Source organism: Pongo abelii, chromosome 20 (genome assembly GCF_028885655.2).
Source record: "Pongo abelii isolate AG06213 chromosome 20, NHGRI_mPonAbe1-v2.0_pri, whole genome shotgun sequence".
In the NCBI taxonomy this organism is placed as follows: Eukaryota; Metazoa; Chordata; class Mammalia; order Primates; family Hominidae; genus Pongo; species Pongo abelii.
In genome coordinates, this window is record NC_072005.2 from 43,037,474 (window position 1) to 43,061,463 (window position 23,990).

A 23,990-nucleotide genomic window follows, 5' to 3' on the forward strand; every position below is an offset into this window, starting at 1 on the left:
GTTCTCTACAATAATGAAAATAATTTGAAAGGATCGCGTGCTAAACTTATCTAAAGTAACATGTTACTAAAGACGTGGCTTCTATTGTTCTTGTTAGGGATCTAATGCATATTTTTTCCTAATGTTTCCTTTAAGGTTCTTTCTGGCAAAGGTAATGACATACGCATCTGTGACAGCATCCCAAGAGTGAGCCTGGTTTCTGGAAATCCATTCTGACTCTGCGACTGCGGGGATGGATGTGACCTTGCCCGTGGTTAGAAAACAAATTTACTGAGTAAGTATCTAAAATGATAATGTAGGCTGTGTGCCGTGGTCCATGCCTGTAATCCCAGCACTTTGGGAGGCTGAGGTGGGTGGATCATTTGAAGTCAGGAGTTACTGGCCTGGTCAACATGGTGAAACCCTGCCTCTACTAAAAACACAAAAATTAGCCGGGCGTGGTGGCAGGCGCCTGAGGTCCCAGCTACTCTGGAGGCTGAGGCAGGAGAATCGTTTGAACCCAAGAGGTGGAGATTGCAGTGAAACGAGATTGTACCACTGCACTCCAGGCTGGGTGACAGAATGAGACTCTGTCTCAAAATAAATAAATAAATATAAATAAAATAAAATAAAATGATAATGTAAAAGATTTGGCTGAAAGAGCAAACTGAGAGTGTTTAGAAAATACTTTTATCTAGGCTCAACTTAAAAATAAATTATCAAAGGAAGAGAAACTAGATTTGGAATTTATTGTATTCTGAGAGTCTTTTTGCCTTGTCCTATATATCTTAGGCATAGCCACGTTTAACCTCCACTAATCAATTCCTTATAAAGTCCTGGCAGAAAAAATTCAAGACAGATAAAGCCACAACCACCACAAAACAAAATGTAAAGCTACTTTTAGAAACTGTTCCTCACTGAAATTGAAATTGAACTAATAGTTACTAAAATGGCTAAGATGGGATTGCAAATAAAATGGAAATAAGATTTAAAAAAATAGATTTAGGGGATATAAGTGCAGTTTTGTTACATGGATATATTTCATAGTGGGGAAGCCTGGGCTTTTAGTGTAACTATCACTTGAATAATGTACATTGTACCAATCTGGTAATTTCTCATCCCTTACCCGCTTCCTACCCTCCCTCCATTCAGAGTCATCTGTGTCTATTATTCTGCTTTCTATGTCCATGTGTGCACATTATTATCTTATAAGTGAGAACATGCAGTATTTGACTTTCTGTTTCTGAGTTAGAAAATAAGATTTTGGGCCGGGCACAGTGGCTCATGCCTGTAATCCCAGCACTTTGGGAGGCTGAGGCGGGCAGATCACGAGGTCAGGAGATCGAGACCATCCTGGCTAACACGGTGAAAACCCGTCTCTACTAAAAATATAAAAAATTAGCCGGGCCTGGTGGCGGGCGCCTGTAGTCCCAGCTATTCGGGCGGCTGAGGCAGGAGAATGGCATGAACCCAGGAGGCGGAGCTTGCAGTGAGATGAGATCCCGCCACTGCACTCCAGCCTGGGCGACCGAGCGAGACTCTGTCTCAAAAAAAAAAAAAAAGAAAAGAAGATTTTGACCATTACTCTAATGACAAAGTGCAATGTCAAAACAATATTTTAACTTTAAAAAATTATTACATTTGATCTTTATGTAACCTTCAGACAAAGCACAATGCCTGTAGCATCTTAAGAAATAAAGGCAGCTGGATGCTAAGGCAGGTAACATCTTTCAGAACCCACATAGGTCATATTTTAGTTTTAAAAGCAGATAGTCCCTATTTTTCACTTGCACAGAATCAAAGACAGATAGCTGCTTAGCATGGGTGAAGTAATAAGCCAGGGTAAGGAGTTTGGGTATTTTTTCTCCACGTTGATTCCCTTCACCACCTATACTGTGCTCAGTGCCAGGTTTCAGAGCAAATAATTTAAAAAAAAAATTTACATAAACTTTTTATTGTGATATAAGATATATGCAAAAATGTATATAAATATGCAGCTCAATGAATTGTCACAAGGGAATACCCCTGGGTAATGCACTCAGATCAGAAAACAACATTCTAGCACCATGCCCTCATGATACCCCTCCCAGTCATTACTCTCCCAGAGGTTCCCTAGCTTCTAACCTTAGTATTGTCTGTTTTTGATCTCTAATTTAATGGGATATTCATTGGGGGGGAGGAGCACCATGGGGAGAGGCAAGATGTGGCTGTGTTTGAACAAAATTTCCAAATTTGAATCCAGATAATTTCATTTATATAACAGATACTTTTCCAGGTCATTAAATATTCCTTGTTTGGCCAGGCACAGTGGCTTACGCCTGTAATCTCAGTGCTTCAGAAGGCTGGGGTAGGAGGGTTGTTTGAGGCCAGGATCTTGAGACCAGCCTGCGCAACATAGCAAAACTCTATCATTACAAAAAATTTAAAAATAGGTGGGTAGTCTGGGCATGTTGGCTGATGCCTGTAATCCCAGCACTTTGGGAGGCCGAGGCGGGTGGATCACTTGAGGTCAGGAGTTTAAGACCAGCCTGGCCAACATGGTGAAACTCCGTCTCTACTAAAAATACAAAAAAAAAAAAAAAAAATTTAGCTGGGCTTGGTGGCGGGCGCCTGTAATCCCAGCTACTTGGGAGGCTGAGGCAGGAGAATTAGTTAAACCCAGGAGGCAGAGGTTACAGTGAGCCGAGATTGCACCACTGCACTCCAGCCTGGGCAACAAGAGTGAAACTCCATCTCAAAAAAAAAAAAAAATCAGCTGGGTGTGGTGGCTCACACTTGTGATCCTAGCTACTGGAGAGGCTGAAGTGAGAGGATTCCTTGAGCCCAGGAGTTCAAGGTTGCAGTGAGCTATGATCGTGCCACTGCACCCTAGCCTGGGTGACAGAGTGAGACCCTGTTTCAAAAAAAAAAAATTATTATTATAATTTTTTTTTGAGACAGAGTCTCACTCTATTGCCCAGGCTGGAGTACAGTGGCGCGATCTCGGCTTACTGCAACCCCCACCTCCCAGGTTCACACCAGTCTCCTGCCTCAGCCTCCCGCGTAGCTGGGACTACAGGCACCCGTGACCACGCCCAGCTAATTTTTTGTATTTTTAGTAGAGACAGGGTTTCACTGTGTTAGCCAGGATGGTCTCTATCTCCTGACCTCGTGATCCGCCCACCTCCCAAGTGCTGGGATTACAGGCGTGAGCCACCTCAAACTTTCATCCACTAGAGTTAGTATCCATTAATGATGCTTACGTGAGTCAATTACTTCTAATTATGGTTACCAAATGGTGATTTTCCAATTGTGTCCTTCCTTCTGTATTTATTGTAGAAGCTTTCCCTTTTCTTCATCTGGAGGATATCAGTACAAAAGTCCTATTTGCATATAAAATAGGAGGTGCACATTAGAAACTTACAAAACTGTTTAAAATGTTGAGTTAGACCATATGCCAAAACTCAGACCTTCTGAATCACAAAGAAAACATCTTGGGAAATTGACTAGTTACAGAGAAACAGTTGTCACATCATGTGACAAAGTGATGCCTCCACACAGACAGGAAACATCTGGGTTCCACTCTGGGCCAGACAGATTTCTGCAGTGTTCTGAGAATGAGGTATTGGCAACTAAGAAGACAAAGAAAGAAACTTTCAGAAACGTGGTAAAACTGTCAAAACCACATGACACGATCTATATGTGCTGTAAAACCTAACTCTTAATTTTGTTTATTCTGTGACAGGGAATCATATTATGTATTTTTTAATGAAGATGGAAAAGATTAGATGAGCAAATATGGTATGGTGCCTTCAACTGAGTTATACCCAACTGTGATTGATTTTCTGTAGTTTTTATTTTCTGTCTTGATGAAACATTCAGTCAAGGAAGTTAGAAAATATATATGAGAAGTGGAAGGAATTAATATAAAAAGAAAAATTAACGACCTAAAAAAGGAAAAAGGTAAAGCTGATAAATCTGATTTTAATAAAAGTCAATAATACAGATAAACCATTAGCAAACCTTATCAAGTCAGGAGGAAATGAACAGATATACAAATTAGGAATGTGAAAAGGGGAATAACCGTATTATTAAGAAATATTTTTGTAACACTTTACATTAATAGATTTCAAAGGTGGCATGCAAACGACTTTTTCAGAATATATATGTAAAACTTCCTTAAGAAGAGAAAATAAAAAGATCAATAGCTATGAACGATTAAAATACTTGAAAAAGTTCCTGTCCACCACCTCAACTATCAGGTTAGATAGGTCAATTGGTGATTTCTTATTGAGCCTTAAAGTGACTTCCAAGTAACACACTGTTCTTTAGTTCAAGACCAACCTGAGCAATATGGCAAAACCCTATCTCTGCAAAAAATACAAAAATTATCTGAGTGTGGTGTTGTACACCTATAGTTGCAGCTACTTAGGAGGCTGAGGTGGGAGGGTTGCTTGAGTCTGGTAGGTTAAGGCTGCAGTGAGCCATGAGCTGATATCACACCTCTGCACTCCAGCCTGGGTGACAGAGTGAGACCCTGTCTCCAGTAGATAGATAGATAGATAGATAGATAGATAGATAGATAGACTCTTCCAGGGAATTTATAAAGGAATACACCATTGCCCAACCTTTTTTTTTTATATAAAGCCAGCATTGTTGCATTGATTTCAAAAACTGGAAAAGGTGGCATTTCAAAAGAAAACCATAGCCAAACCTTCTTATGAATGTACATGCAAAATTACCAATATGTTAAATAATGCATTATGACTGAGAATAAATTTATCCTGAAAGTGTAAGTTCAATATTAAAGAATTTACTAATGAATTTTACCATGTTAATAGGGCAAGGGAGAATACCATAGCCACCTCATAGATGGGAAAAAAGTATTTGATAAAATTCAACATCTGTTCTGGATTTTAAAAAACATAATGAAATAGAACAATTTGGATACTTTCTTAACTTGATAAGACCTATGTCTCAAGTGAAAAGTCAGTAGCAGACGTAATGGCAGAACTCTGCATACATTCCCATTCAAGTGAACACCCTGTCCCTGCTTTGATTTGTTTTCCTCTAGAGTGCCTGCTAGTGCAGTTAATCAGGGAATGAAATAAGAAACAGAAGTATTGGACAAGACAAGAAAAAACTGTATTTGTGGATGAAATAATTGTCTATCCCAAAAGCTCTGGAAGATTAACCATTATAGTTATTAAGGAAGCTCAGTAAGGGGGCTGTTTTAAAATGACTGTAGGAAAATGGATTAATGACTTTTTTCTTTTTTTCTTTTTTTTTTTTTTTTGAGATGGAGTCTCGCTCTCTCACCCAGGCTGGAGTGCAGTGGCGCAATCTCAGCTCACTGCAAGCTCCGCTTCCCGGGTCCACGCCATTCTCCTGCCTCAGCCTCCCGAGTAGCTAGGACCACAGGTGCCCGCCACCCCACCCGGCCAATTTTTTTGTAATTTTAGTAGAGACGGGGTTTCACCGTGTTAGCCAGGATGGTCTTGATCTCCTGACCTCGTGATCTGCCCACTTCGGCCTCCCAAAGTGCTGGGATTACAGGCGTGAGCCACCGTGCCCAGCCTGATGACTTTTTTTATTGCAGTCAGTAATTAAAAGGATGAAAATATGCCATTTAGAATGGTAACTGAAAATACAGTTGACTATCCAGTAACGGATGTAACAAGAAAATTGAAGTACCCATGTGAAAGCATAAAACAGTACATTTTGAGATGTATAGAAAGTCTTGAATAAATATTGAAGCCTTGTTCTTAGATTGGAAGACTCAACAATTTTCAAAATTGTCAGTATTTTCTTATATGAATGGACAAATTCAGTGCAATGTTAAGCAAAATCTTAAGAAGGGATCTCTTTGCCCCAAATTGTAACAGAATAATTCTACAATTTATGTTGAAGATGAAACATTTGAGAATATCTAGGACATTTATGAAAAATAAGTAACAAGAGGTAATATGCTAGACAAAGCTTTCAAACATACAGCTTCAGGAGATAGAGGCTATGACCTAAGAGGAAGAATAAGTTGAGGGAGAAGATACTGAGTTCACTTTTGTGAAACCACAATGGGTGGCAATGAGAGATCTATGATCTAGTTTTTTGTTGTTGTTGTTTTTTTGAGACAAGAGTTTCTCTCTTCTTGCCCAGGCTGGAGTACAGTGCTGCGATCTCGACTCTCTGCAACCTCCACCTCCCGGGTTCAGGCGATTCTTCTGCCTCAGCCTCCCAAGTAGCTGGGATTACAGGCATGCGCCACTATGCCTGGCTAATTTTTGCATTTTTAGTAGAGACGGGGTTTCACCATGTTGGTCAGGCTGGTTTCAAACTCCTGACCTCAGGTGATCTACCTGCCCTGGCCTCCCAAGTGCTGGGATTACAGGTGTGAGCCACTGTGCCCAGCCTATGATCTAGTTTTAAGATTGTGACTGAGAGCATCCAGATGATGTTATCTATATGGTAAAATATGGCTTTTGAGTTCAAATGTTAGGGACTGATAAGGGTGTGTAAGTCACAATCATGTCACAATGCTGAGATGGTGCTCATCAGATGGCTGCCATGCTGCTAGAAGAGTGCCTGACTGCAGGGCAATACTGCTTTCCAAGACTGACTCTTTTTTTTTTCTTTTTTAAATTTCGATTCTTGCTCTTTCACCCACACTGGAGTACAGTGGTATGATCTCAGCTCACTGTAACCTCCACCTCCCAGGTTCAAGCAATTCTCCTTAGCCTCCTGTGTAGCTGGGACTACAGGTGCGACCACCACACCCAGCTAATTTTTGTATTTTTAGTAGAGATGGGGTTTCACCATGTTGGCCAGGCTGGTCTTGAACTCCTGGCCTCAGGCGATCTGCCCACCTCGGCCTCCCAAAATGCTGGGATTACAGGCATGAGCCACTGCGCCCGGCCTGAGATTGACTCTTTACTAAGAAAGATAATGATTGACCTTCATCTTCAAGTGGATTCTCCCCATAGTTGCCCAGTTTTAGGGAGGAATCGGGACTGAGGGAGGAAGGGAACTTTGTTTTTCACATTTCCTTACTTCATCAGGATAGGTGGCACTGATTTTATCTGCCACACTTGGCTGTGTGTGCAGATGGGCATCCCCAGTAGGAAAAAATGTGTTTTTAAATAAAAAAGGAAAATTATTAGACTAATTTTACCTTGTTGAAGGAAATTGAAGAAAATATTCATCATAGTTTTACCATATGTATCCAATTACTGTTTCCTGCCTTCATATTTTAGTCTGTATCTAAATATGGAGGTGCTTTTAGTAATCAGCTGGAGGTGATTTTAGTAATCTACAGCTGGAGGTGCCTATAATGGAGGTGATTTTAGTAATTAGCTGGAGGTGATTTTAGTAATCTACAGCTGGAGGTGCCTGTAATCCCAGCTACTTGGGAGGCTGAGGCAGGAGAATCCCTTGAACCCGGGAGGTGGAGGCTGCAGTGAGCTGAGATCGCACCACTGCCCTCCAGCCTGGGCAACAAGAGACAAACTCTGTCTCAAAAAAAAAAAAAAAAAATGTGCATAGCAAATGTTGCATTGCTCTTTTAGAAGGCAAATCTGTCTCTGAGAGGCAGCAAGACTGAGAAGTTATAAACCCAAGCACCACAGCCAGGCTAGTCAGGTCTGTATCTCAGTGCTGCCATGTGCTAGTTCTTCAGCTCTCTCAGGCACTATGTCTTTATCTAGAAATGGAGTAGGACTCGGTTTAGAGGGCAGTGTGAGGAATAAATGAGTCCATATGAGGAAATAACCTTGCACAGTGCCTAAGTTGAGATCAGGGCTCAATAACTACAAGCTAGGTTTTTTTTTTCTATTTCTGTCAGTTTCTATGATGTGTCATAGTTTTATTTGTTCTTCCTGCGCAAGACCATGCTTGTTTTGATTCGTCATTATTGTAAATTTTATTATTGTTATTATTGCTGTTACCCAAATAAATATATAATTATGAGGCTATTGGAAAAGTTAGAAAATGAACGCTTCAAAAACGAAATGTAAATTCCCTTCAATCCCTTCACTCAGAGAAAGCAATGTTAATATTTTCATAGATTTGGACTTACATAATTTAAAAAATAGAATTATGCTTCACATTGTATGTTATGACTTGTATTTTCTGCTTCAAAATACATCACAAATGCAGTTCCAAGTCGGAGTACACCACTCCATTATTATTATTATTATTATTATTATTATTATTATTATTATTTTCTGAGGCAGAGTCTCGCTCTGTCGCCCAGGCTGGAGTGCAGTGGCGCAATCTCGGCTCGCTGCAACCTCCACCTCCTGGGTTCAAGCAATTCTCCTGCCTCAGCCTCCCGAGTAGCTGGGATTACAGGCACCTCCCACCACGCCCAGCTAATTTTTTCTGTTTTTAGTAGAGACAAGGTTTTACCATGTTGGTCAGGCTAGTCTCGAACTCCTGACCTCAGTTGATCTGCCCGCCTTGGCCTCCCAAAGTGCTGGGATTACAAGGTGTGAGCAACGGCACCCGGCCTCCACTACTATTTCTAATGCCTGCCTTGTGTTCTGTTCTGTGGCTCACCAATATCAGCCTGCCAATCTTTTAATTGCTGGGACAGGCTGGGTGTGGTGGCTCACACCTATAATCCAGGCCAGGGTGGGTGGATTGATTGAGTCCAGGAGTCCAAGACAAGCCTGAAAAACATGGTGAAACCCTGTCTCTACAAAAAAAAAAAAAAAAAAAAAAATATTAGCCAGGTGTGTTGGTGCACATCTATAGTCCTCCTACTCAGGAGGCTGAGGTGGGTGGGAGGATCACCTGAGCCTGGGAGTTTGAGGCTGCAGCAAGCCATGATCATGCCACTGTACTCCAGCCTATCTCAAATAAAGAAATAGATAAATGAAAAAAAAAAATTATTGTTGGGACATTTTGATTGCTTTCAGTTGTTTTACTTTTGTAAGCAAAGGTGAGATGAACATCCTTGTACCTTTATCTTTTATTTTAGCGAGACTCATTAGTTCCTTGAGACACATTATTGGATGTTGAAGAGTGGTTTAATGAGTGTGCACTCTAAAAATTCTGATAGGGCCGGGCGCGGTGGCTCACACCTGTAATCTCAGCACTTTCGGAGGCCAAGGCGGGCGGATCACGAGGTCAGGAGATTGAGACCATCCTGCCTAACGCGGTGAAACCCCATTTCTACTAAAAATACAAAAAAATTAGCCGGGCGTGGTGGCGGGCGCCTGTAGTCCCAGCTACTCAGGAGGCTGAGGCAGGAGAATGGTGTGAACCCAGGAGGCAGAGCTTGCAGTGAGCTGAGATCGCGCCACTGCACTCCAGCCTGGGCAGCAGAGCGAGACTCCAACTCAAAAAAAAAAAAAAATTCTGATATGAATTCCCTTCAGAAAGCTGGAATATCCTACCCTCCTACCAGCAGTGTAAGAGATATGATTTCCATCTTTGCCAATCTTATAAGCCAAAAAGACCATTTTAATAATCTTGTGGAAAAGACTTTTCCTAAAAATACTATCAGAAGCAGAAACTATAAGGGGAAAAAATCAACAAGTTGACTATTAAAAATAACCAATAAAACTTATTTGGTATTTGGAAACTAATAAACCCAGTTTAAGGACAAATGACAAATAAGGACAAATGTTATACTATAAAAAATGTTTATAACAAATATGAGAAAGGATTAATAGCCTCAATATATAAAGAGCACTTGTAAATGAATTTTTGAAAATAAACAACTCAGGAAAATCACAAGAGCATAAACAGATTGTTTTCAAAAGAAATGCAAATGGCCGATAAATAGATGAGGAAAATGTCTTTCTCCACTGGAAATCAAAGAAGGGTAAAATAATAAATAAATGATAGGGACACTGAGACACAGAGAGACTAAGTAACTCGTTCAAAATCACACATCAGTAAATGGCAGAGCCTGCATTTGAACTCAGGTTGTCTGGCTCCCGAGTCTGTTTGACAGCCTCTTCTGTTTTCACAGGTGAGGAAACAGGCCTAGAGAGGTAAAGTGTCTAGCCCAGATTCTCTCAGTCAGTCAGAGGAATTACTTGGCTTCAAACTTGTATCCGAGTCATTCCTTGGCTCAGGGAGTGACTGAGACCCAAGGGTCTTTGTGGAAGTTCCCCCGTCCCAATCCCAGAGCAGAGCCATCACTCGGCTATGTCTCCTGCACAGCCTCTGCAGGCTTTTCCCCCTGAGGCCCCAGGCAGTGTTTGGGGAGGGACGATTGGATGACTCTCACCATGGGTGGGATCTGCTTATCTTCAGGTTCTCTGGGTGCCCGGCAGACCTTTGGATCCTGCCACCTTGCTGGACGGTAGGGCTCTCTAGCTCCTGCCAGCCCTTTGAGCCACAGGACCTTGGTCACAACATCTGCAGAAGGCCCTGCAGCTAAGTGTGAGTTACTGTTGAGAGATGGAGCTGTGAGCGCCTGGGCAAGCCAGGTTAAAGACCCTCTGTCCAGGAGAAGGGAAGTTGGGACAAAAATTCCCTTCTGAAGGAATCACTCAGACCCCATACCTCTTGTCAGAGCAAAGACTCCCACATAAAAGGAAATAGCTTCATCCCTGAGCCAGAAGCTGAGCAAGACCCAACCTGAAGACATCACTCTTTCCAGGGACTCTCCATGGCTAAATGAAGGGAGGATGGTTGGCCCAAGATCCAGGGAGACAGAGTGAAGGGAGAGGTAGAGAGGCCAGAGTCTCACTGCAGGTGTGATAGGCATGTTCTTTCAGGAGAAGGGGGCATCTGTCTAGCCCAGTGCATCCTGCTATCTTGTGGTATGGGGTGTGGCCCATCTGCTCCTTTATTCTTGCTGGACCTTTCTAGACTTGCTCTCCTGTCATTTTTGGCACCTCACCTGGCCTCTCAGAATGTGATGAGTTCACTCCATCCTGATTCAGAGGCAGAAAAGGCCCTGGATTCTCAGAATGGTGGTGGTGGCAGAATTTATGGACCTACTGTATATAATTTTATTTTGTTTTGTTTTTTGAGATGGAATTTCACTCTTGTAACCCAGGCTGGAGTACAATGGCGCGATCTCAGAATTACAGACATGCACCACCATGCCGGGCTAATTTTTTTTGAGACGAAGTCCGCTCTGTCGCCCAGGCTGGAGTGCAGTGGCGTGATCTCGGCTCACTGCAAGCTCTGCCTCCCGGGTTCACGCCATTCTCCTGCCTCGGCCTACCGAGTAGCTGGGACTACAGGTGCGTGCCACAACGCCTGGCTAATTTTTTGTATTTTTAGTAGACACGGGGTTTCACCGTGTTAGCCAAGATAGTCTCGATCTCCCAACCTTGTGATTTGCCTGCCTCGGCCTCCCAAAGTGCTGGGATTACAGGCGTGAGCCACTGCGCCTGGCCTAATTTTTGTATTTTTAGTAGAGACAGAGTTTCACCATGTTGGCCAGGCTGGTCTTGAACTCCTGACCTCAAGCGATCCACCCAACTCGGCCTCCCAAAGTACTGGGATTACAGGCATGAATCACTGTGCATGGCCAGTTCTTTTTTTTTTGAGACAGAGTTTCACTCTTGTTGCCCAGGCTGGAGTGCAATGGCGCAATCTCGGCTCACTGCAGCCTCTGCCTCCCAGGTTCAAGGGATTCTCCTGCCTCAGCCTCCCGAGTAACTGGGATTATAGGCACGCATCACCACGCCCAGCTAATTTTGTACTTTTAGTAGAGATGGGGTTTCACTATGTTGGTCAGGCTCATCTCGAACTCCCAACTTCAGGTGATCCACCTGCCTTGGCCTCTCAAAGTGCTGGGATTACAGGCCTGAGCCACTGCACCTAGCCTTTTGTTTTTAACTAAACATTTTATTTGGAAATTTTTTTCCAAAAAAAAGCAAGAATATTACTGTGGTCTCCTATGTATTCCTTACCTAGGTTCATCTATATAAAGCCATGTTTGCATGTGCTCTCTTTCTGTATACAAATATATATGTATATAGATGATTATGTTATATCATAAATATATCATTCTTATTCTTTCTTTTCTTTAACTACTTAAGACTAACTTGCAGACATGATGCTCCTTTACCCATAAGTACTTCAGGGTATATTTCCTAAGAATGAGAACATTTTCTTATATAACCAGTAGTTTTCAAAACCAGGCAATTAACACTGATTACTAAGTCAGTGTTATAATGATTTAATAATCATGATAACTAGACTAATATAGAATATAGACTAGACTAATCTAGTCTACAATCAGATGTCAGCTAATACTGTCACTTTATAGCAACTTTTCTTTCTTTCTTTTTTTTTTTTGAGACCAAGTCTCACTCTTGTCACCCAGGCTGGAGTGCAATGGTGTGATCTTGGCTCACTGCAACCTCCGCCTCCTGGGTTCAAATGATTCTCCTGCCTCAGCCTCCCGAGTACCTGGGATTACAGGCGCCTGCCACCACACCTGGCTAATTTTTGTATTTTTAGTAGAGATGGGGTTTCACCATGTTGGCCAGGCTGGTCTCGAACTCCTGACCTCAGGCGATCCGCCCGCCTCGGCCTCCCAAAGTGCTGGGATTACAGACATGAGCCACTGTGCCCGGCCCTATAGCAACTTTTCTTTTTCCATTCCAGGATCCATTCCAGGATTACATGCTGCCTTCAGGTGACATATCCGTTTAGTCTCCTTTAATCAGGAGCAGTTTCTCAGTCTTCATCTTCCATGAAGTCGACATTTTTGAAGAGTATAGGTGAGTTATTTTGTTTATTGTAACTCAGTATGGTTTTGTCTGATGTCTCCTCATTGATTAGGTTCAGGTATGCATTTGGGGTGTGAACACCACAGAAAGGATGTTGTACCCTTCACAGTGCATTATATCAGGATGATGTCTTATATCTCATTACTGGTCATGTTAGCTGATCACTTGACTAAGTGATACTGCCAAGTTTCTCCAAGGGAAAGTTGCTTTTTTCCTTTTATAATCATTAAGTGCCTTGGGGTGTGGGGCATTTAGATACTATGCTAACCATGCTTTATGGTCTATGCTTTATGATCTGTACATATTTCTAAGTACTTGAAACAAATAAGAGATAAAGGATATTTATTTGTTTGTTTATTTATTTATTTATTTTTTGAGACAGGGTCTTACTCTGTCACCCAGGCCAGATTGCAGTAGTGGGATCATGGCTCACTGCAGTTTTGACCTCCTGGGCTCAAGTGATCCTCCCACCTAAGCCTCCTGGGTAGCTGGGACTACAGGTGTGCAACACCATGCCTGGCTAATTTTTTATCTTTTTTGTAGAGACGGGTTTTGCCATATTGCCCAGGCTGGCCTCTAACTCCTAGCCTCAAATAAGGTGTGAGCCACCACACCCAGCTGAAAGCATGGATTTTTGTACAAGATTTACAAGGGGAATTTGCAATCTCCAAGACAGGCCTAGCCCCTTACACTCTGTCTTCTGTTCTCTCTTTCTCCATCTTCTTCCCCCCACATGTCTACAGGTGTCAGATCTTTTTCCAAGAACAGCAGAAAATGATCGAATACCAGGTGAGTATCACATTAAGTAGCCCAGTTTTCCTTCCTGGGGAAACTGTCCTAGAAAAAAAAAAAAAGATGCATTATAAGTATGTACAGTTTGTACATACAGGCTGGGTTCTCAGGGAAGCTGACTCGTAGATGGAGATTTTTCTCACAGGAGGTTTATTAGGCAGGCTCTTAGAACACCTGTAAGATAGTGAGGGAAGCTGGATTGGGCTGAGGGAGTTGTTAAACAGAGGCCTCAGAGGATCTTATACTCTGGAGCTGGGATGGCCTTCAGCATTGTTGTGAATGGAGGCAAGGGGGCTTTTATATTCTGAAATCAACTAATCATTGATTGTAGGCTGCCTCAAGGAGGGTAGATATCCTTAGATGGTGCAGTACCCTTTGGCCAAGGATAATTCTCAGAAAGGTTTTAAACCGGCCGCTAGTGGTAGCTCACGCCTGTAATCCCAGCACTTTGGGAGGCCAAGGCAGTTGGATCACCTGAGGTCAGGAGTTTGAGACCAGCCTGGCCAACATGGTGAAAGCCTGCCTCTGTTAAGAATACAAAAATTAGCTGGGCGTGGTGGCAGGTGCCTGTAATCCCAGCTACTCGGGAGGCTGAGGCAGGAGAATTGCTTAAACCTGGGAGGTGGAGGTTGCAGTGAGCCAAGATCGCGCCATTGCACTCCAGCCTGGGCAACAAAAGCAAAACTCCATCTCAAAAAAAAAAAATAATAATAGTAATAAAAGGTTTTAAGCCTGCAAGAGCCTGTGCTTCATGGGGATTGGGTTGAACACTACAGCCTCTTTTCTATATGTAGATACAGTGGCAAGATACTTACACATACTGCTATAACCAACATGTTATCTTTATTTTTTGTAAAGATGAGGTCTTACTTAGAACCATGCCATTTTTTTTTAACCAGATACGTAATGCTTCATTGTATGCAAGGGAATATGACTGATTTGACCAGTCCCTCATTTGATGGACATTTGGGTAGTTTTCAGACTTGATATTACAAGCAATGATGCAAGGAACATTCTCTGTTGGATTACAGATGTACAAAGTGGAGAGTCCAAGAGTCAGTAACTGATCTTCCTGGTAGCCCAACAAAAAGGCAAATACAGTTAGCCCAAGATTTGTACTGTTTATAAGGAAGAAGCCTATTGTTATCTCAAGGGGAAAATTAGCATTTCAAGGCAGTTTTTGAAGGTGTTTTCCTAAGATGCCTTCTTAGGACTGAAGTAGAGAAGCACAGCTTCTCACAGTGTGGTCCTGGGACATGGGCGTCTCCTGGGAGCCTGTCAGAAATACAGAACGGCCTGCTCCGCCCCTGGCCTGCTTCATGGGGTGATTTGTAGGTATAGCCTGGGAATCTGTGTTTAAAAGACTTTGGATGATCTTTATGCACACAAAAGTATGAAAAACATTAATAGTGATAGTAGACAAAGTTCTTAATAACTAATAAATGCCGAAGTAGGTTTTTTATATTGGTTCCCCTTGGAATAGAGTGTTAGACCCAAGGCAGAACTCCCAGTTTTTCAGGTGACCAAAACCACCAAGCGCTAGCTCCCCAATGGTATGACAATGTTTTCTATCTGTGTCAAAGTTGTAGGAAGTCCTAACTCCTCTGTTGCTTGTGATCCACATATATAATGGAAGGAAATGCTGCATGTCAGTGAGAAGAAAGTGAAAATACAAATGATTTCGTTTTGTTTTTTTTTTTTTTTTTGAGATGGAGTCTCGCTCTGTCGCCCAGACTGGAGTGCAGTGGTATGATCTCAGCTCACTGCAAGCTCCACCTCCCCAATTCAAGCAATTCTCCTGCCTCAGCCTCCGGAGTAGCTGGGACTACAGGTGCCTGCCACCACGCCCGGCTAATTTTTTGTATTTTTAGTAGAGATGGGGTTTCACCGTGTTAGCCAGGATGGTCTCAATCTCCTGACCTCGTGATCCTCCCGCCTCGGCCTCCCAAAGTGCTGGGATTACAGGAGTGAGCCACCGCGCCCGGCCTTTTTTTTCTTTTTTTTTTTTTTTTGAGACGGAGTCTCATTCTGCTGCCAGGCTGGAGTGCAGTGGTGCAATCTCGGCTCACTGAAAGCTCCGACTCCCTGGTTCAAGCGATTCTCCTGCCTCAGCCTCCTGAGTAGCTGGGACTACAGGCGCCCACCACCAAACCCAGCTAACTTTTATATTTTTAGTAGAGATGAGGTTTCGATGGTCTCAATCTCCTGATCTCGTGATCCATCTGCCTCGGCCTCCCAAAGTGCTAGGATTACAGGCGTGAGCCACCCTGCCTGGCCAATATGAATGATTTCTGGTTAGGGGGTCAGAGGGCTGCTTCAAGTGTACAGAAGCCCTGAATTTGATCCAAGGCATCTGTATCCTTGATCTGGACTAAGGGACAGATGTACTGCCCAGCATTTAAATGACTGTCATTCTTCTTATATGTGTGTTCTAGTTTGGTAGCAAACAGTTACACATCTTATTCCTGGGAATGTCTCAGTGTGAGGTGTTCCCAGCCCCCAAGGGCCCTGTGTCCTGAGAAGACTCCTCCTTTCCCCTGAGTTTCTCATTCCTGCCTCCTCCTCCATCCCTTCTCAGTTGCCCATCGCAGGAGATGGTGCCATCCCATCGGGCAGGCCAGGACCCTGAGATTTACCCTTGACTTCCTCCCTATTTTTCCCCCTCCTTCTACCCAGTCACCATGCCATGCTAATTTTTAAAAGTTCAGTGATTCTTTTTATTTTTTTGAAACAGGGTCTTACTCACTGGAGCCTTGAACTCCTGGGCTCAAGCGATCCTCCCACCTTAGCCTCCCGAGTAGCTGGGACTATACCACTGTGCCCAGCTAATTTTTTTATTTTTTGTAAAGATGGGATCTTACTATATTACCCAGGCTGGTCTTGAGCTTCTGGGCTCAAGTGGTCCTCCGGCCTCGGCCTCCCAAAGTGCTGGGATTACAGGCATGAGCTACCACACCCGGCCACAACTTCAGTGATTGCTGCCTCTTCATTCCTGTGTTCTGTGGAAATGGCATGGCTTCCTGGGTGCAGAATTGTATCTTTTCCTGGGAAATATTGACCCAGAGCCTGTCACTGTGCCCTGTGATCAGCCCTGACTGCTGCTCTCTTACTACCCCAGTGTGTTGTTCTGGCATCAGGGAGGGTGTTTGCTTGGCACCCCCTCTGCACTGTGCCCTCTATGTGAATCTTAGTGTGTCATGTGCCAGCCTCCATGGCCCCTGCCCTGCTTCTGGTCCTGCCTTTAGGCCCATTTGCCTGGGCTACTACTGCTCAGGTGCTGCTCCTCCTGAGAATGGGGCGTGGGCCTGGGCTGCTCTCAGAGCCGCTTTGGTGCTTCTTTCCTTCAGCCACTCCTGGAGGTGATAGGCCAGTAGCCTCAGCACTGCAGTAGAGCTACCTACCCTACTAAAGCCCACTGCATAGGCACTGAGTCCCCATTTTTTGTCCTTTAGAATTGTTTTCCTTTCTTTTTTTCTTTTTTTTTTTTTTTGAGATGGAGTCTCGCTCTGTCACCCAGGCTGGAGTGCAGTGGCGCAATCTCGGCTCACTGCAACCTCCGCCTCCCAGGTTCAAGCGATTCTCCTGCCTCAGCCTCCTGAGTAGCTGGAATTACAGGCACGCACCATCACGCCCGGCTAAGTTTTTGTCTTTTTGGTAGAGATGGGGTTTTGCCCTGTTGGCCAGGGTGGTCTTGAACTCCTGACCTCAGGTGATCCACCCGCCTGCGTGCTACCACCGCTGGCTAATTTTTGTATTTTTAGTAAAGACGGGGTTTCACCATATCGGCCAGGCTGTTCTTGAACTCCTGACCTCAGGTGATCCACCCTCCTCAGCCTCCCAAAGTGCTGGGATTACAGGCATTAAGCCACCGCTCCTGGCCAGAATTGTTTTCCCTTTCTTACAGATTTCAAAATACTGATTTATATGATTTTTCTTCTTAAATAAAATAGGCAAATTTATATAATGGTATTATGTGCCAGGCACTGTTCAAAGTCTTTACACCTTTTAACTAATTTAAACCTCATAGTAATTAAGACACACATACTATTATTATTTCCATTGAACAGATGAGGAAACTATGGCACAGAGAGGTTCAATAGTTTTCCCAGGGTAGGCTGAGCTGGTATTTGAACTCAGGCAGTCCAGCCCCAATCCACTGCTTTGCATCTCATGTCTGTGGTCACTATAGTTAGGGAGCAGTCCATAAGACCCTACTTCTACACCAACTGCAAGTTTGAGGGTCTCCCTCAAAACACTTTTGGGTTTTCTAATTTACTAGAAGGACTCATAGAACTCACTGAAAGCTGTTATACTCACTGTTCCAGTTACAGCAAAAGCATACAGATTAAAATAACCAAGGCCCTGTGCAGTGGCTCACGCCTGTAATCCCAGCACTTTAAGAGGCCAAGGCAGGTGGATCGCTTGAGGTCAGGAGTTTGAGACCAGCCTGGACAACATGGTGAAACCCTGTCTCTACTAAAAAAAAAAAAAATACAAAAATTAGCTGGGCGTGGTGGCGTGTGCCTGTAGTCCTAGCTACTCAGGAGGCTGAGTCAGGAGAATCGCTTGAGCCCAGGAGATGGAGGTTGCAGTGAGCCGAGACTGTGCCACTGGACTCCAGCCTGGGCAACACAGCAAGACTCCATCTCAAAATAAATAAATAAATTAATTAATTAAGTAAAATCAACGAAGAGAAGAGGCCCATGAAGCAGAGTTTAGGAGAGTTCCACACATGGAACTTCTGTCCTCTCCTAAGGAAGTCCCAAACAGTGCTAAATCCTCCCAGCAGTAATGTTTGCCAATGCACACGGAGACTTGCCAACCAGGAAAGTGCACCTAAGCCCTGGTGTCCACTTTTTATTGGTGGTTGATCATGTAGAAAGGCTTGACTGTTCCCACCACTGACCTCAGTTTCCAGCCCAAGAGGTTGAGCTGATGCCTGTGACCCAAAGCCGTCATTATAAACCACATCATTAGACTATTTAGTGTGGCCCAAGGCCGCTAGGTAAACAAGGACACTCTTAGGACATTCCAAGAGTACAGAGATTATTTCCCAGGAGCTGAGGGCAAAGGCCACACCTCTCTTTTGGCAAGGTCAAATTCTTTACCACACAGTCACTTAAAGACAGGATCACCAGGACCTTCCTAGGCTGGTACCCATGGGTCTCCCTCAGTGACTGTCCTGCTCCTTCACAACTTATGCTGGGATCTCCAGGGCTATCAGCTCTTTAGAGAACTTTTGTTCTCTGTGCCCATAACCCGAGGCCTGCCAGGCGGTCAAGACTTCTTCTTTTCAGACTATTCCTCCTTTGGATCTCCTGCTGAACTCATCTTCTGCTGGCTTCTTAAATATTAGTGTCTCTTGGGGCTCTGGCCTGGGCACCCTGCTCACCTCGTCTTGCAGAGGGATCTCAATTTCGTGCTGATGCTCAGCATTTTAGCTCCATTCCTGATCTTGCTCCTGACACAAAACCCACATGTCCACGTGGTCCCCAGGCAGGTCCAGCACAACAGCCTCCTCTTTGTTCTTCCTGGTTTCCTTATCTCCAGGTGTGGCACCACCATCACCTGGTTGCCTTCAAGATACCTGGGTGTTATCCTGCCCCTACCCTCTTTCCCTCCCACAACCAGTTAAGGTGCAGATTCTGCTCTTCTTTTTGTTTTGTTGTTTTAATTTTTAAAAAATGTTTGTGGGTACTAGTAGGTGTGTGTATTTATGGGCACATGTTTTGGTACAGGCATCATGCAATGTGAAATTATCACACCATGCAGAATAGGGTCTGCTCTTCTTTACAGCATTCCGTCTTTCTCTAATGGTTACTGTCCTGCTTGTGAACATCACCTTTCACCCAGGTTACTATAGAGTCTTTTCTCTCACATCCCTCCAGGTCACCCACCACACTTCTCTTTCCATCCATTGACTTTAAAACTGCCTGTGAGTTTACATTGAAAGTACATCTCTTGTAGGCAGCATTTTTTTTTTAATTCAGTCTGATGATCTCTGCCTTTTTGGAGTGTTTAGTCTGAGACAGATCTCATTCTATCACCCAGGGTAGAGTACAGTGGCACTATCTGGGCTCACTGAAACCTCTGCCTCCCAGCTTCAAGGGATTCTCCTGCCTCAGCCTCCTGAGTAGCTGGGATTTCAGGCACGCACAACCACACCTGGCTAATTTTTGTATTTTTAGTAGAGGTAGGATTTTGCCATGTTAGCCAGGCTGGTCTCGAACTCCTGACCTTAAGTGATCTGCCTGCCTCAGCCTTCTGAAGTGCTGGGATTACAGTGGTGAGCCACCATGCCTGGCCTGGAGTGTTTAGTTTATATTAAATTACATTACATTTAATGTTTATTAAATTACATTATTGGTATGGTTGGATTTATATCTGTCATTTTAGTGTCTGTTTTCTGTTTATCCCATCTATTCTTTTGTTCCTCTATTTCTTCTTTCCTCTCTTTTGTTGCGCTAGTGTGGATGACTGGAACATTTCTCAGAATTCAGTTTATTTAGATCAGGTACACCTCACATTATGATTTTAGTGGTTACTCCAGGGATACAATATATATCTTACTTTTCACAGTTTATTTAGAGTTATCATTATACCACTTCACATAGAATGCAAGAAGCTCACCTCATGCCTTCTAGAATATACTTTCTGCATACACTTCTTCTTAGAGTTTCCATTGTCCTAAAGGCCATCTTTTTTTTTTTTTTTTTTTTTTTTTTTTTTGAGTTGGAGTCTCACCCTGTCCTCCAGGCTGGAGTGCAGTGGCACAATCTCAGCTCACTGCAACCTCTGCCTCCTGGGTTCTAGAGATTCTCCTGCCTCAGCCTCCCGAGTAGCTGGGACTACAGGCGCCTGCCACCACGCCCAGCTAATTTTTCTATTTTTAGTAGAGATGGGGTTTCACCATGTTGGCCAGGCTGGTCTCGAACACCTGACCTCAGGTGATCCACCCACCTCGGCCTCCCAAAGTGCTGGGATTACAGGGGTGAGCCACCGCGCCCGGCCCTAAAGTTCATCATTTCATTGCTGGCCGACCTCTGCATACTTTTCTCTTGTTACTAGGTAACTTGCCACCTCTAAAATCACCGTTTTGCTCCCCGGCCTTTGTTCCCACTGCTCCCCTGCATAGAATGCAGTTTTCCGTCTTCCTGCGGAGGAGACTCAGCTTTCCATATCCCTGGGCTCTGAAGCCTAACCAGACCCTGAAAAATTTAACAGACCATTCGCTTCTCTGTATGCCATAGCCTAGATGTCCTGCCATCACAGCTCTTGTGACACTTTTACCCTGATGGCTTTACATGTTGCTCTCTCTGTGCCAGACAGTGAGCTCCTTGAGGTCAGGACCCATCTATGACTGTGACCTCAGCAACACACAGTGGGTCTTCAATGTTTGTTGACTCAAAGTATGAATGGCAATGGTAGATAGCTTCCAATGTGATTTTCGTTTTCCCCACCATATGTAACACAAATCCAAGAATATAAAAGGCCTTCCAGATAGATAATAAGCTCTAACTTATAAACATTATCAAAATCAGCACCATCTCTTGCACAAACACTTTTTTTTTTTGAGATGAACTCTTGCTCTAGCCCAGGCTGGAGTACAGTGGTGCGATCTCGGCTCACCGCAACCTCCGTCTCTTAGATTCAAGTGATTCTCCCACCTCAGCCTCCCAAGTAGCTGGGATTACAAGTGTGCACCACCATGCCTGGCGAATTTTTGGATTTTTAGTATAGACGGGGTTTCACCATGTTTGCCAGGCTGATCTTGAACTCCCGATCCTCCCGCCTTGGCCTCCCAAAGTGCTGGGATTACAGGCATGAGCCACCATGCCTGGCCCTGCACAAACATTTTTTTCTACATGACTCAATGTCATTTTTGTTTCAACAGATACCTGTGTCATTCAAAGATGTGGTTGTGGGCTTCACCCAAGAGGAGTGGCACCGGCTGAGTCCTGCTCAGAGGGCCCTGTACCGGGATGTGATGCTGGAAACCTATAGCAACCTCGTCTCAGTGGGTAAGAACACCCTCACCATACAATGCAGATTATGTTCGAATGACCACCTTTCCTTTCTCAGTTGCTAAAAGCAAATGGAGTACTTTGGGAGGCCAAGGCAGGTGGATCACCTGAGGTCAGGAGTTTGAAACCTACCTGGCCAGCATGGTGAAACCCTGAAACCCCATCTCTACTAAAAATACAAATATTATCCAGGTGTGGTGGTGGGCGCCTGTAATCCCAGCTACTCGGGAGGCTAAGGCAGGAGAATTGCTTGAACCCGGGAGGCAGAGGTTGCAGTGAGCCGAGATTGCACCATTGCACTCTAGCCTGGGCAACAAGAGCGAAACTGTCTCAAAAAAAAAAAAAAAAAAAAAAAAGCAACGGAAGTCCTCTAGAACTTCTGAAATATTTATTTAATAATTTATTTAATAATTATCTAGCACTTTCTATGTGCCAGAAATTGTTTTAGCCACTTAAAAAATATTAACTCATTTCATCCTCATAAAAGCCTTATGAGGTAGTTACTATTAGTACCACTTTTTTACACATTTGGAAATTGAGGTACAGAGAGGTGAAGTAACTTGCCCAGAGTCACCCAGCTAGTAGATAGCAGAGTCAGGATTTGAACCTCAGCGTTCTGGCGGCACAGAATGCATTCTTACCTTGTGCTGCTGCCTCAGTGGGTGTGGCTTGAGTTTCCGTGGTCCTGGATTACTAATCCCATTTGGTTCTGGACAAGGTGTGTGTTTAGTCCCCTCCCAAGTATAACATCTGTTGTGCAGCCTTTAAAGCTGCCTGAGAGGCCCTGAAGACCAAGGAGCTCAGCCCAAGGCCTGCATCAATTTCCCCGGAACAGGTTATGAAGGCACCAAACCAGATGTGATCCTCAGGCTGGAGCAGGAAGAAGCACCATGGATTGGTGAGGCAGCATGCCCGGGCTGCCACTGTTGGGGTAAGTGTGATAAATCTAGCAAAAGGGGTACTGAAGGAGGCTGGCACCTTTGGAATTTTGTTCAGCATTCTTCTCTTAAAAGACCTGACAGTCCTCCGAGAGCTTCAGCCACGTTAATGACTCTTCAACCTCCATGCAACCCCACCGCCCATATCTGAGTGTTTTTCTCGGCTCTACTTGATTGCACCTCTGCCCTTATGTGCTTGGTCCATCTCTCTTTCTCCAGAATCTTTCCCATGCAGGTATTCTTACAAATAAAAGCTTCTATGATTCTCCTGTTCCTGCTTCCTATTCTCTGTTGTGACACTTTCCAGATAAAATGCTTCAGAGCTACCTGCTTTCCCTAATTTCTGCACTCAAATTTAAATCACTCCCATAGACAGATGACTGTGGGATCAGAGAAGAGGAAGTGGTGAATTCCATGTTGGGGTGGGGAGGTGTGAAGGAAATGGCTCAGCTGGGCCCATCTTAACCACTGCTGATTAACCGTCAGACTCACTGCCCCTCTCCCTTCAGCTCTGTAAGACATTCCAGCAATACCCATGGTACCCTGAGGGTTGATGGATGGCCCACTCTTAGGGATGCCTCTGAACTTCTGCTTCTGGTGCTCTCTGGAGTGTGTTTCTCCATTAAACTGTGCTCTTCAGCTGTCCTGAGACTGTGGTATCCTGTCTCTTCTTTTCTTCTCCTCTTCTGAAAATTTCATAACTGCAAATTCCACAAGTCAGCCTCTGTTTTTCCAACTACTTTGTTATTATCTATTTCCCTGGCTCAAACCCAGCATTTTCCTTCCAAGGAATAATTGCATTTTCTGTTTTCCATAACTTGGTTCTCTTTCCAGTGGTGTAATCCTCTCAAAGAACTCACCCATTCTGAGAGTACATGATCCTCACAACCAGCCCCTTTGCCGTGTTTGGCCCTTTTTTCCCCCTTGCACTGCCCACCCCCACATTTAACCAGTCTGTGGATTACACTATAGGTGTGCACTTACCCTGTTCTTTGTGTGTCAGAAACTAAGATCATCTTCATTTGTCCTTGCTACCCCTGCCACACACACACTCACACTCACACACACACACACACCACTTCATCTTGCTTATTATTCCAGAGCTTTGCTACCGTGTGGTCATTTTGAATCTTCTGCCTTTACCACTCACTCTAACTGTTCCATTCATATGTGTGGTTTTGTTGATTTTTTTTCTTCTGAGAAATGTGAGAAATGGCTTTAAATCTTCCTCTCTGCTTTTTTTTTTTCTTTTTGAGACAGGGTCTCACTCTGTCACCCAGGCTGGAGTGCAGTGGCATGATCATGGCTCACTGCAGCCTTGACCTCCTGGGCTCAAGTGATCCTCCCGCCTCTTCACCTCCCGAGTAACTGGGATTACATTCACGTGCTACCACACCTGGCTAATTTTCATATTTTTTTGTAGAGAAGGGGTTTTGCAATGCCGCTCAGGCTCCTGGGCTCAAGCAGTCTATCTGCTTTGGCCTCCCAAAGTGCTGGATTTACTGGCATGAGCCACCATGCCCAGTCCTTCTCCACTTTTTTTTGTTGTTGTTGTTCAGATGAAGTCTTGTTCT

General features: G+C 44.0%; 1 protein-coding gene across 5 annotated transcripts in view; it reads left to right on the top strand.

Moving 5' to 3' along the window:
- The window catches only part of LOC100437620 (zinc finger protein 570), a 72,795-nt gene that overhangs the window by 40,469 nt on the left and 8,336 nt on the right, over positions 1-23,990 (top strand). For 4 of the 5 annotated variants that reach the window (XM_054540283.2, XM_063720060.1, XM_024236986.3 and 1 more), the window contains 5 exons: positions 136-274; positions 12,538-12,653; positions 13,406-13,451; positions 21,349-21,475; positions 22,314-22,409. The exons of the other annotated variant lie outside the window; for it this stretch is intronic. In XM_054540283.2, the coding sequence (XP_054396258.1) occupies positions 13,437-13,451; positions 21,349-21,475; positions 22,314-22,409 (238 nt within the window). In that variant the 5' untranslated portion in view covers positions 136-274; positions 12,538-12,653; positions 13,406-13,436. The remainder of the gene's footprint in view (positions 1-135; positions 275-12,537; positions 12,654-13,405; positions 13,452-21,348; positions 21,476-22,313; positions 22,410-23,990) is intronic. 5 annotated transcript variants of the gene reach the window in all.